The 14,571-nt window shown below is 45.9% G+C and overlaps 1 protein-coding gene across 7 annotated transcripts in view; it reads right to left on the bottom strand.

The window, feature by feature from the left end:
- Positions 1-14,571, bottom strand: part of diaph2 (diaphanous-related formin 2) — a 386,793-nt gene that overhangs the window by 275,765 nt on the left and 96,457 nt on the right. For all 7 annotated transcript variants that reach the window (XM_031587577.1, XM_031587582.1, XM_031587583.1 and 4 more), the window contains one exon: positions 7,915-8,054. In XM_031587577.1, coding sequence (XP_031443437.1) covers positions 7,915-8,054 — 140 coding nt within the window. The remainder of the gene's footprint in view (positions 1-7,914; positions 8,055-14,571) is intronic.

Genomic DNA, 14,571 nt, shown 5'->3' with positions numbered 1-14,571 from the left:
TTTCAAATGTGGGAGTTGTTTTCGTGCAGGGATGTCGATACATTCACACCATATACTGCAAATGACACGCAGACATTTCCAACAGGATGGAAAAGTGCTTGCTGACTTCTGCTCTCGCTATGCTCCTGCATTAGTAATACTGCGCTTGCCAAAGAGCTGACTGCTCTCGGCTGTCACTCTGCTGCGAGTTGGGGACAAGTAGGTCACCCGCTCTTCAATTGCATGACCTAAATAGCTACCTCCTCACGACAGAGAATCACAACCTCTGTATCTCAAAGATATCGGGCAGAGCGAGATTGCAGGTCACATACCTGTCAGAACACGAATATACAACTGTCATTTCCATTTGATTCATGTACTGCTTTAAAAACTCTGTTGGGTGATAACTGTCCCACTTTCCTGCAGCAAGCCAAAATAATAAAAAAAAGAAATAACAGTATATGCTTATACATGGGCCCTCCAAAATATGCAGTGCAAGAGGCTGACAAAATTATTAAAAAAAAAAAATATTGCATTGCATTACATGAGCATGCAGTAAACAGGTAGACTGGTGCGGGAGCGTGGCATTTAAAAGTTAGCTGTGCTATTTTAGTCTTTCTAGTAACCAGTAGTTAACATGTAAGTAAAGTGGTACCTTGTAATCACACACATTCATGTCAGAGAAAATCATCAGGTAGGGAGAATGCAAGAAAAAAAAAAACAGCAGTTTTTTTCCCCTTATTCACAGAATAAAAAAAGGAAAGAAAAAAAAATGGGTTCTATGGAAAAACTGCCATGCGAACTGGCACGTACATTAATTTATAATTTTTTTTACATCCCTCTCCTTTTTATTTCTCCTTGACAAGTATTGGAGCAAAAGAGCTTAGCTGCTGCCCGGGGCGCACGGTAAGGTTTGTAATAACATTTGGAGTCTGGAGAGTAGAGTCTTGCCGCACAGCGCAAGAAAAATGACCCCGGCAGCTAGCTTCAAACTCAGTCGCCACAGCAACAGAGACCTTTTTTTTCTTTGATAACTTTCTCTTAGTTTTTCAGCATCTCTCCTTGAGGATGTCCATTTTATCAAATATATATATATATCAAACGACAAACCTCCATCATCGCTCGTAGTGGGGCAACAGATGGATGCTTGACCCACAGAGTCTGTGACCTACCACTGTGTCCTTCATTCCGGGGGAAAACTTTCTGCATCTCTGGCTTACTGAGCAAGCCCCAAAACATGGTGTATCCAATGGCAAAATGGGTACTACAGCAAGGAGATGTAAATAATGCATTATAGAGATGTTTCATGAACTAAATTATGACTAGTGTGTGTGTGTGTGTGTGTGTGTGTGTGTGTGTGTGTGTGTGTGTGTGTGTTAGTGTGCATGTATGTCACTGTGTGTAAGTGTGTGTGTGAGAGAGAGAGATTTATCAGGACATATTAGGCACCACTAAAACTCATATTGCAGAAAGAGCAAATACGTTCAATTTAACTGTCAAAAATCACTGCTCAAATTGGTAAAATGAATACAGGCAATCAATTCATTACAGGTGACAGAGGTGTCTGGCGACTGAGGCATCAGAAATGGGAGAGACAGATGGAGAGGGCCGTGCAGGGGGCCAGTTCTGGGTGAGAGATGGAGCCGTTCCTCATCACACCTCCAAAGTGGATATCCCTCTGTCCACACCGGAGCGGAGGAAAACAGAAGAGAGATAGAGGAGGGGTGGAATGGAGAACGAATGAAAGTTGAAATGCTAGGCTCCCTCTCAAAGCATGGCTGGTGGACTGAGCCAGCTCTCCTGTGTCCCTCTCTGATAGAGAACACTCAGGGTCTCGGGAGACATCCCTCGACACAGTGTAGACTTCTCATTACACTAACATACTTCCCGTAAGCAGATCGCACACAGTTGCGGAGACACACTCCGCATTTTAAATGTGCCAAAATATTATTATATACACACACACACACACACACACACACACACACACACACGAAACAAGTAGCTCTAACAGCCACCTCAAAAGTGCATTGAGAAATGTTTGTGGGCATTTACGTCCTTACGGTGATTTGATTAATGGTTATTGATTTGCCCTGTGATCACTCATCTAGACCTGAAACGGGCCAGTGTCCGAGCCAGTAGAGCCTTCAGCACTGCCACACAGCTGATTAATAACCAGGGGTTTGTGTATGGAGCTGAGAGGCAATAGGCCAATCTCCGGAGATACAGCTATTTCCAACTAGGGACAAAAAAAAAAAAATCAAATATGAGATGATTTATTTATCTATATCTGTGTTGTTGTTGTTGTTGTTGTTGTTGTTGTTGTTGTTTTTCTTGTTCCTCTTCTTTTGGTCCGAGTTATAAATGTTTCATTGCCGGGTGAGTAATTGTTTTTCAGACGTATCACTCCGTTTCCTTTCATCATGCAGAGGCTGGTTTTCAGGCCCGGTGGGTCTGGCACTAAAACCCACATCTGTTGAGCTGGGCTGAATTATCAAAAGGTCCTAATATGCCCATTACCACCGGGGCACAGAGCTGGGGGTATTAGGCTGGAGAAACTGATAGGCACAGTACAGAATGCCCCCTGGGTGGACTGGGTGGTAAGCTCACAATAATGCTCACCTCTCTCCCGCTCTCATATCCTGTAACCACAGAACCGATATGGTGGGTATGCGTCCACTTGCTTCCTTACACACTCATACCAAACTCATACACACACACACACACACACACACACACACACACACACACACCCTTGCTACACTAACTACACACCCTATCAGCCACCTGCTCCTAAGGTACCTGCCTCTATGAGGGCAGTCGAAGACAAAAGACAGATACATATAAAATAAAATGTATTCAATATATTAATAAAATATAGAGTACAAATCCAGCGTCTTACTGGAACTCAGATATCACGATAATATGATATCAGAAGAACTTCAGCCAGTTCGGTCTCACAGGCCTGTGTACCTGAAGACTCAGAGTGGAAGACTTTCTGCTGGTGATAGTGCTGTCTGCTAAGCGGATGGAAAGGCAATGGCATGTGGAGTGCTGGATGTGTACAACACTGGAACATTGCACCTCTGTCAGCGCCTCCAAAGGGGAAAGGCTCTGATGGGGAATTAGCCTAGGTCAAGACATTGAGTGTCAATGTGGAAGTGCACTGCAGGGGTTGGGAGAACCTCAGTATCTCCGGGAGGGCAATCTGCTTCCCCAATCTGAGGTGGTGAGGTGTGTATGTGGGGGGTAGGGGTGTGCTGAAGGGAGACAAATCCTCTGAATAGGAGACAGAGATATGAAGTAGCTTCTTTTTTTTTTTTTTCGGCGCACGGGTGGGTGTGCAGAAACTTCCGGATTACTTTTATCATAGTAATATTGAGTTGTGTTGCAGGCCCTGTGGCACTGTTCACACATGAGAGGGGAAACAAAACCGTGGGAGGGAGAAGAGTAGGAAGAGGAGAATTAAGAGAGAGAAAGAGAGAGAAAGAGAGAGAGAAAAAGAGAGAGAGAGAGAGAGGAACAGCTGCCATTAGATGCAGCACATTTTAACTCTCCGTAAATGGGGAAATAAGAGGCAATGATTATCACTGTAACTTAGCATTTCACTTCAAGCCAGAGGATTAGAAGTTAATGAAACAGGACTCTTTGGAAGCAGTGGATGGTTTGACACTTTTAAATGAAGAAATGTGCAGCCAGACGAGGAGACCAGTTAAAAGAAGTAAGGCAGAGATAATTAGTATTAGTCATCACAGAATATCTTCTCGGGGCTAAAAGAAAAAACAAACAAATAAAGGAATGACTGCAGAGTGCTAGCTGCAGGCACGGCCATCTGCAGGCATCTCTGTGTGGGGGGGCGGGGGGGCGGGGGGGGTCTATGTGCCACACACCTGTATGGGACAACTGGGGACTTGAGGGGCGCATGCAGCGCCCCCCGAGCCACCTGGGCAGGAAGAACAGGTGTCTGACCCAGCCAATTTAACTATTGCACAAACACAAGCCACCGGCAATAATTAACAGCCGGCATCACATCACAAAACAACACAAGCAACACAGCTGAACAAGATTAACTGCCCGAGAACTTATTTTTTTGGCTCGCGATTAAGAATGATAAATCCCTAAATAGCTTTGGTGTGAAATAAAAACACGGGACATGGTGGTAACCGTGGTTACACGTGTGCTCTACGTTTGGTCAGTGTAAAAATCATGCAATGCACACAAGATGATCAAGAAAGACATGTTTTTCCATGCATCAACAGAACAACAGGGGACTCTCAATCTGTGTGAAACACTGAAGACTACACATGGAAGCACACGAAAGACTACAAAAGAATAGGCTGAGGCAGAAGCGACTGACTCTGCAGGGAATGTATGCAAATCTCAAGTTGATAAACAGAGGGCAAGGGCAGCTTTAGAGATTAAAACTGTCCAGAGCGTGGCTGCAATGATTTGTTTCCTGAAAGTGAATTCCAAATGCATACACAGATCATTTGTCCTACAACCTGAAAAAAAAAAATGGTATTAGCAATGCCATCCTCTTCCTTCCACCTTTCAAATTATCTGCTGATTTTTTTTGTCACAGCCTACCAAACCCGATGATTAATATGGAATAAACCTGACTGCAAAGGCTATGATTTAAACAAGTTCTCTTAGTAACATATTTGTTAGCCCTACACGTGGATTATATTTGAAAGGACATGTAAGTAATCATCCCTTGCAATAGCCGTGGGGCTTGGGGCAATTTTTATCAGGAACAAATGTGCTTTCAGTGCATGGGGCAAACCTTGGCCACTCTCTACAGCCAGACAAAGAGCAAGTCAATGACTTATAGTAACTAAGGAAAAGTTTTAAAACCTAAACCCACAGCGGACCTTTTTATATATTAATTTATATTTTACTCCATTTTATGTATTTCCTTTGCCTGTTGCTGCAGCTTCACATGTTACTTGAAAAGACCACTGAAAGGTATTTTGTACAAACTTTGACTTTAATTGTATTGCTATCCACTTTTCCGTCACCATTATCATATATCTGCAACCTTAATCAACCTAATGCGTGTAGCTCTAAACAATGGGTCTGGCTGGGGTACATGTGTAAGGGGCACCCGAAGGTTATCTGAGGTGCTAATCTATAATGGCAAGACCAGTTTCTCTGGAAAGAATCAACCTCGCTCTCAGTTGATCACTGCTCCAACTTCAAACAGTTCCATGGTACACATCTGTTAATTGTAAGCAGAGCCACAAAAAATATTCATTGATGACCAAAAACACATTTGCAGTTGAGTAAACCTAAGAGGACATGACACTTGTTTTCAGATGACAAGTTCACTTTGGTTAAATCTGATTTGAAGCAGATCAAACGTAAACCAAGGAATTTTGCAATGGAGCAGCTATCTGTCACAGGGTTGAAACTTGAACGCAGCTTCAAGGTTAGCTTTGTTTTCATTTGAAATTCACTTGACTTGACACAGCTGGCAGGCAGCTCTGACATGCAAGACATGCACCCAAAGCTCAACGTCTCGGCTATATCAGTACCACGGTTCCGTGCATAGTTAATGAACGGTTAGTGAGAACCCTACTGCCATCTCTGGCACATCAGTGAAGTACGTGCCTGGCTGTAAACCCCTTCCCCCTCGTCAGTCAGGCCTTGATCTGTCTTAATAAAATGCCAACCTGAAGATGAAACATCAACAGCAACAAAGACTACTACAGTTTGTCTTCTGATCCGTAGTAAATCTGATATTGCTAATGCTATCGCCATGCTCCCTCCAACGCAGCTGAGTGTCCCTAATCTGGGACAGCCATTGTGTGAGGGGCGGTTTGAGAGCAAGGGGCGCAGTGATCTGTGCTGCGTACATGTTGGTTTAAAAAGGCACGGCAAACCCCAGTGCATTATGCCGCTGTCCTCTCAACGCTCAGTTCAAATACATAAACCCAAAGGTACACAGCAAAGGTTACATTTACATAGAGCAATCAAGGCACAGAGGGGGTGCGGAGGAAGTGTGTGTGTGTGTGTGTGGGGGGGGGGGGGGGGGGGGGGGGCAGCTTGCATTTTCTGTGTGTTGTGATCCGTGACAATTAGCTCCATTCATATTAATTGGGAGTAACCTTGGCATGCTCGCCGACAAGGCTGAAATGCCCCCGTCAGTCGTCATGCCGTTAAAACAAGGGTAAGAGGGGACAAAGGAAGCTGGAGGTGGAGGCACCGGAGCGGTCCTTCTGCCTCTCCCCGTCATACACATCACCCCCCCCAGGGGTACCTTTCTCCCAGCAAGACCTGGCCTTCGCTGGGTGTAGGAGAGAGCCGCGCACACGAGCAGCTGGTCACAAGTTCAGCCATTTGCACACACCCAGAGGGTGGTCCTGGCCTGACTCACGGCCCCTGGCGCAGACCGACCTTTCACCACGTGGATGTACCGATGCCAATACACACACACAGCTAGGAGCGGTGAACTTAACAAGGCTTTGCAGTTGTGTGTGTGTGTGTGTGTGTGTGTGTGTGGGGCGGGGGGCACACAGTGTGGGCTTACATAAAGAAAAAGAAGAAGAAGAAGAAAAAGACATAAGTGAGCAAGGCTTGTCTTTTTTTTTTTAAAGTTAATGGGCGGACTGTCGGTTAAACGGAGATGAATGGAGAGGACCTACTGGGCTACTGACTAATCACAGGGAGCACAGAGATTGCCTTAATTAAAGACACAGCAGAGCCTCAGCGAAATAAATTATGTTATGCTGAGGAATGGTCACTAGCCATCTAAATACAAGCATCTAAAGACTCTGTGTTTGTGTTTATGGGAATTTAACAGCACAATGTCTATTCTAAAGTCTGTTGCTCTGTGCTGCCATGGTATGGTGTCTCTCCAATTAGACCACAGAGAAGCCTGTTAGTACCCCAGCCATGCAGCCACAATAATGATGTCTCTCTCCCTACATGGGGGATCAAATCACCTGTCCTCTGGGGGTTTCCACCAGTCCTCTCTGTTAGCAGAGTTTCTGTCACTCATCTGATGACCACTCTATATGCACCGTTCATTGATTCACATTAAGGAACATCTTCCTGTTAGTGGGCTGGTAAATAATTGAGAGGGTGTGCTGTCACAAACTGTTCCTCTGTGCAGCTGGGACCAAATTAAATTTGAAGACCCCATCCACACATGGGGATGAAGAAAAGGGAGGGGGAGGTGGAGGGGGAGGGGGAGGGGAGTAGAAGTCAAGTTTGGGGGAAATGGGCTTCCAAATCCAGCACAGTCTAATTATGATTGAATGCAATAAAGGATTTGAGAGGAATTTTGCACAGAACTGAGAGAAATGTGAAATTATTTTAAGTAGTGAATTAAAGTTGTTAAAAGTACATTTTTATTGGGGGGGGTAAAAAAAAATAAAAAGAGAGAGGCCAGACCAAGGGCAAGAGACGTATGAGAAAAATCAAAGCAGAAGTGGTTGATCTCTGGGTGAAGCTGCTTATTAGGGGTCTCAGCAAAAACGGCTTGCTTTCTGATGTGTAAAAAAAAAAAAACAGACTTCCTATCCATTAGGGCGTAATGGATAGAGTGGTGAGCAATAACGGCTGCCCCGGCGGCCACTGCGGGCTACGCTCATTTAACCAAAGCCTGTGGCACCAGGCAGACACCAGGCTGCTTGGGAGACAGCAAAACACCCGGCTCCAATTAGCATGCTAACAGCTCGTGAGAAAAAAGAAGATGCCGGGGCCACAACTGACAGTCAAGAGATGGTCGAATGAACTCAACGCTGCTTTGAGTTTGGGAGAAATTCGCATTCGTGAAGAGAGTGGCGGTCGGCTACCCTCCGCGTCGACACATCTCAGCCACTTGGCACAGATAGTCGCTTGGATGTGGGTCTCGCGTGTATGAACAGAGCGGGCTGTCGGCGCGGGGACTGATGTCACAGCAGGGAGGCTGGGGGAGAACGTCTCACTGACCTGACAGGGTTGCTGGTCAAGGAGACGCGCAGGGACTCCAGGCAGTTGAGCATCTTCTCATCAGTGATGGCAGAGCGCAGCTCGTGAACGTACTCCTGGGATGACAGGGTGCACTCGTGCTTGCTGTTCCTCAGGCCTCCCTGCAGATATAAAGACATGTTAGCAAAGGGGGAGAAGACACAGGGTAGGGTGGCGGGGGGATCAGTCACTGCTACAGCCTGCCTGTACTGGTACACTTTAATTACCACGTGTGTGTCAGACGCCATACTGCTAGCTTGACAGCAAATGGCTGGGCGTACAGGGGAGGCGGCAGGGCTTGTGGTGGCTCTGCTGTAACGCTTTATCATTCAAAGTTACAGCTGTGGAATAAAAAGCATGCTTTTGATAACTGCTGAATTTACAAATGGTGGTGACAAACAGCGATACACTTTTTTTTCAGTACAGTAGGGACACGGGGGGAAGACAGCAGAGGAGAAACTGTGAAAATCACATTCAAGCAAGTAAAAAGAAAGACAAAAACATGTCACTCCTAAGCTGGTAGCCGCAGAACCAAAGAGACTGGACAGCCTGCTGGGCTGACCAGCAGTCCTCCCTGCTCTCACGGCCTCTGCAGGTCAGTGTGCTAACAGGACACAGACACATATTGGATATGTCCCTGGGATTAGAGCCGTCCCCGTTTCCAGGGCGAGGCTTTATTTAAACAAAGCTGGCACTGGCAATGATAAGAAGGTGCAGAAAAAAAAACTAAAGTCTTGACTAGCCACTAACACTGCAGTGACTGGTAGCACAGAGCACAACAACGGATTTACCCCCCGCTAAATGAGAGGCACAAAAGAGCAATTACGGTCTGCATCATTTTCCATGAAAGAAAAGATTTACGGAATCACTGGGACTTTAGCCGTCTTTCACAAGATAAAGGATTTGGAAAATGTAATCATCAGTGGACCCCTAAGACGATAGGGGCAGCAAACTAAAAAAACAACATAAAAACAACAAAAAAACAACAACAAAACAAGGTTTGATAGCACATGCTGAGGCAGAGTTTGGGATTGACAAGCTGAAACTGTGTGATGTCTCTCTCTATCTTACTCAGTCACACACACACACACACACACAAACGCACACTTCAATCAGCGTACACAGACAAGAGAGTGGCGGGCTGCTTGGCCCATAGGGAGCGGTTCCACACGGCCCACTGCCAAACCTTTGGCTACAAAACAGCGTGACACGCGTCGCACACAGACTGACAGCGCTATTGCTAAACAGATTTCAGCGGTGGAAAACGCCGGAAGGAGGCAGACTGGTACAAACCCTCTCTTTTTTAAATATTTTTCACGAATGGTGGTCATTGGAGATGTCTGACAGGAAACAGTGAAGGAGAGTCCAGGGACCAAAGTATGAAGAATAAACAAACTTATATTAGTTGGACTAAGGGCCAGGAGGAGATGGAGGATGTCAAACCAGCTTTGCTGTCTCACTGTGTTTGCATACCTGCGTTACTTTCCTCGTAACTTTCTCATTTCTCAACGTACTCCTACTTTGATTGCCCACTACAATCAATTTTTCTCGGCTGTCAATCCATTCAAGTTCACTGAACAGTGAAAGTTGGAGACAATGTGGAAGACAGCGAAGACTGACAAAATCCGTTATAATAACTGCTGTTTCCAAACACCCAGTGGTGTAAGTGTAAGGTAATATGAGTATGGATTCTCTTGTATAAGGATGACTGTAAAGAAGATGGACAGCATAGTGTCTTGCACGTACGTAGCCAGAGTCTGCGCATTATGTGCTTTTTGGAGCCAGTGCATGCGTAGGAAATAGAAAATAAGCCATTGCTTGTATACTTCAGGATTTTCTAATGTATTTTATCCCATTGTTGTCTGATTACCTTTGCAATGTACTGTTGTCATGGTATTGTACATCATTACGATGAAACTGTCGCAATAATTACATGTGTGCTCCACATATTTCACTTCTATTTCACTAGCATAGCCTACCCAGCACATATTTCACTTCTTTAGCATAGCCTACCCAGAAAAAAAACAACCTGCAAAAAAGTACTTGAGGAAACAGCACGTCGGATCTATGATGTGGTTGTCAAAGTCTCGGAGCCAGACAGAACACCATATTCATGGAGAATAGAGGAGGATAGACAAGGAATAATACACACAAACACACACACACACACACACACACACACACACACACACACACACACACAAACCAGAGAGGGACGGATGTTTCTAAACTGCAATGAACTCATTTTCATGAATTTCTGCTTGGGTCTCTGGCACTAATAAGTGGTTTGGGAGTAATATCCAAGTGCTTTCATCTAAGGGCTGGTTGTCTCCCACATGGCAGCGTCTGAGCCATGCGAGGGAGGGAAAAGTCGGCCTGCTTCATGTAGCCGTCGGAGGGTAAAAATAAGCCCTGTGTCCCACTAGCGAGCTGTCGAAGAGCAAGCACAAGCCTCAGGAGCGGTGTCCGTCATGCAGGAGAGACAGGCATGTGGATAAAGGAAAAATCTCTGTCCGCATAACTTTGGAGAATTTATGTAGAGCACCAGGATCCTGCGCCCCTGGTAAACAAGGTGGGTATCTGGAGAATCACAGGGGTGAGTGAGTGAGTGACAGCAATGAAATATAGATAGATGGAGGAGACATGCGGAGTGAACAATGCCTCTCTGAGTCGCTGCTCAACAGACACAAAGCAATTGAATAGGCAACAGATGTGCTGCTGCCATTCAAGCTCGCCAGTGCACAGGTGCCGAAAAGAGACAAAGATAATCTCTTTTACTTTGTGATGGAGATAGTAAGCAGTGTTTTTCACAGAGAACAAACATCCAAGCTGAATTCAGGATGTGGTTTTTTTTCTGCGATGCATGGAACAGATACCAGCACATTCCGTACATGCCTTGTTTCTTCCAAACACCGGGTAGCTTTCAGCACATTCAACCGAAAAGCCTCCGGAGGGCTCCTGACTCGAAGATTGCTCAACAATCTCTCCGCAAGTTCAAAGCTCTCTTTGAGCTGGAGGCGAAGGCCCCACAAAGGTGCTCTGTGGGCAGTGCTGCCTCTATTCACTCAAACCCCCCCCCCCCCTCTCTCTCTCTCTCTCTCTCTCTCTCTCTCTCTCTCTCTCTCTCTCTCTCTCTCTCTACTGGGCAATCTGAAATCCTTCCGACCGCACTCCTCCCCGAGCCCCGGCCGCTCCGTCCGATTCACACCCGTTCTCATCACGCGCCCGTCTCTCCTCGCGCTCACTTTAATTCCTCTTGATCTCTCTGTGGCTGCACTCAACCTTCTCTCCACCTTGCTGCCATTTTTTGGCAGCTGCTGGGCAGACTCTTCGAGCCTTCACCTCAGCGATGACAGTCACGGTGATGATAACTGAGCTATCGTGCCCTCCTTATTTGCTTTTCCTGAAGATTAGAGATGACCATAGCTTCTTTAAGGCAACCGCCCCCCACCCCCCCACTCCCCAGCAAGGTGATCACTGGGGTCTGTTATGCACTAGAAACATGGTTATAGATACACATCTCGGAGTCCTAAATATGTACTACCGGATTCCACATTGCATTTAGGTATTCATGACATCAAATATAATTTGCAAAACCTTTGGTTAACAAATTCTCCTCCAGCCACAATCCTAAATCATGTATGGATGTGGCCTTCTATTAAGGCTCTCAGATGGATTAGTATAACAACAAACTATGAAAATCTGACATTTGCTAAACTAAAAAAAAGCTATGTCCGTTGCTACATCCATTTTCTACACCTGACAAGTTTGATATAGCAATCCCAAGCTAACTTTAGCAAAGGGCAAGTTTGTCATTAAATTTCCCCATATATCCTTAATAATAAATTGGGGGATGGGGGGGGGATTGCACATTTTTCTTCCTAGCAATTCCCAGATGCCACAGCTCCCTCCAGAAAAGCAAAGGTTCTGGTTTCACTATCCACTGACCTTTACCTTTGGAAACCAAAGACAGACCATAATATGCGGCTAACGACCCTAGTCGGCTCAGTCCTGTGGGATGATATCAACATTACGGCAGACCACACTAATCAAGTAGACAGCGATATCCACTTGCTTCTGGAGCGGGAACATGGTCAGTGGTTTTATACAGAGAGAGGAAAAAAACCGGGGAAAGAAACATTGAGAGCGTGTTAAGCTAGAGAAGCAGAAGAAAGTAAATGACCCATGGAGGCTCCTGACCACCTCCAAGAGCCTCATCTCCTGCTCATAAACGTACTCGTCGATAGCATTTCCGGCCAAACAAAATAGTACAGGGAGCAATTACTCCTGCGACTGTCAATTTGACTTTGGGACAGCAACCAGGTGCATTTTTTCCGGCACTCTCAACCCCTCCACCACCATCACACAACCACTCTCTCTCTCTCTCTCTTTCTCCCCCCCTCTCTGTATCTATCTTTTTTCCTTCCACTTCTGGCTTGCACTACTTACACGACCGGTTCCCCGAGACCCTGGCAAAAGAGAGCGCGCCAAACCAGGCTGTGCCTCCCTCCACGTGTCATTCTCACCTGTAATGAGACCATAACAAGCCGGCAACCTCGGCCGAGTCCCTGTGTCGCACGGCAAGACCGATAGATGCATTATTTAAGCTCTTCGTCTCCTCAGTGGAGGCACCATGGCCTCATCCAAACAGCTCACGGAGGCCCTGCCTCCCCTGTCTGCCCGGGCCCCTTCTCCTGTGAGCTGGAGGGATGGATGGAGGCTGATGATGGGGGGGGGTCACACACGGCCGATGTCACTTATCCCAGCGTGGGGTCGTCTGTGCTGGAATGATCCGGTTAAAGTAGGCTCGGGAAAGTTTAATCTGCTTAATCAGATAACCTTCCGCTGACATTACATTTTTCTTTTTTTTTTTTTTTTTTTTACCTCCCCCCCCGATTTCTTTTCCCCTTTCATTATGTTCTTTCCTTTCCTCTTTGTTAGTACGCGTGACCTTTAAAAGAGAGAACTGTACAACAATACCGAGGGATTGTGAAACCGCTAATTATTGCCACTGTGACGTTTGGCCCAACAGACACGGGCACTCCAGGCAGTCGAGGTAGAGATGAGACAGTGATGCAACGCCGGGCGCACTACAAGAGAAACTACGGGTAAATGACAAACCAAATCTGTAGAAATGTTTCCCCAATAACAGCAACACTCATGTTTCGTAATCATCAGCAAAAACCAACTCAAACATATTCACATCCTGCTCCTGTAAAATACACCGAAAAAGAAAAAAAAGAAATACATTTTTAAATGATCTGTTCTTTGTATGTGATTAATGGAAATTTCCAAAGTGCTCCACTGATCCTTTGAAAAATAATGCAGATACAATCTTAGCAATTAGTGCACATCAAGCAGTATCAAAGCCAAGTGGTAGAAACTCTTTATTCCTTTAATTTCCTGCTCATTAGTGTGTGAATGACAGCCATGCTGAAGGGGGTCCTGTTTTCTGCAACACCTACTAACTACACACACACACAGTCACTAAAAATATCTCTCTCTCTCTCACACACACACACACACACACACACACACACACACACACACACACACACACACACACACACGCGCACGCACGCACGCACGCATGCACGCACGCACGCACGCACGCACGGTGCAGGGGAGGGATACAAACAGAGCAGAGAGATAGAGAATGCACGAAAAGGAATGACAGAGAGTGAGAGAGAGCGAGCGAGAGAGAGAGAGAGAGTAGACAGGAGAACGCAGGAGACAAGACTTTGCATCTCAAGTGTGAGTCAGCTCCTCAGGTCTCAAACAGGCCGACGCCCAGATCATGAGACGTAGGCTCCCTGGATGGCGACATCCAACGGGAGGCTCACAGGACACTCCCCGCCGCCCGCATTGACAGCCCGTTCGTCCGCCCGGCGACTCGGCATCCGTGCTCAGCGGGTTACTGCCCTCCAGGCCGTGAACCTCATGCTCCCTCTTTCTTCTCTGCTTCAAAAGAGTTGCATCTCTGGATAGGTATGCTTCACAATGGTTCTGTCACCAATGAAAGAGTTGCATCTCTGGATAGGTATGCTTCACAATGGTTCTGTCACCAATGAAAGAGTTGCATCTCTGGATAGGTATGCTTCACAATGGTTCTGTCACCAATGAAAGAGTTGCATCTCTGGATAGGTATGCTTCACAATGGTACTGTCACCAATGAAAGAGTTGCATCTCTGGATAGGTATGCTTCACAATGGTACTGTCACCAATGAAAGCTCCAGCGCTTAGGGCTGGAGAATGTGTTTTACCTTACTTTGCTTTCCTTGTACATGTTGACAAAATAAGCTTTTTAAAAATGAATCCATACTTCTAGGTATCTTCCTCTGCATTAGCCAGTTCCAGCTTTGTCACTATGGAGTCCGCATGGCCTCGAGTTCTCTCACTCAGATGTCAGCCACCAAAATATGACAAGTACCAGTCATTGTTGCAAACTCTTAAACGCCACCGTATCACAATGCCACCTTCATCATAACACAGCCAGAAACAACACAACAACATTAGCACAGGGCAGGAGATATAAAACACTACAAATAGAAATGGTACTTTTTCTCAATTTGGAGAAAACATGAGTACCTGGCTGAAGGCCAAGTCATCACAAGGAGACAAAAAAACAAGGTCTCCAGG

This window comes from Clupea harengus, chromosome 20 (genome assembly GCF_900700415.2).
Source record: "Clupea harengus chromosome 20, Ch_v2.0.2, whole genome shotgun sequence".
NCBI lineage: Eukaryota > Metazoa > Chordata > Actinopteri > Clupeiformes > Clupeidae > Clupea > Clupea harengus.
The sequence above is the reverse complement of the archived record's forward strand: the minus strand, read 5'-3'. Positions and strand labels throughout refer to the sequence as shown.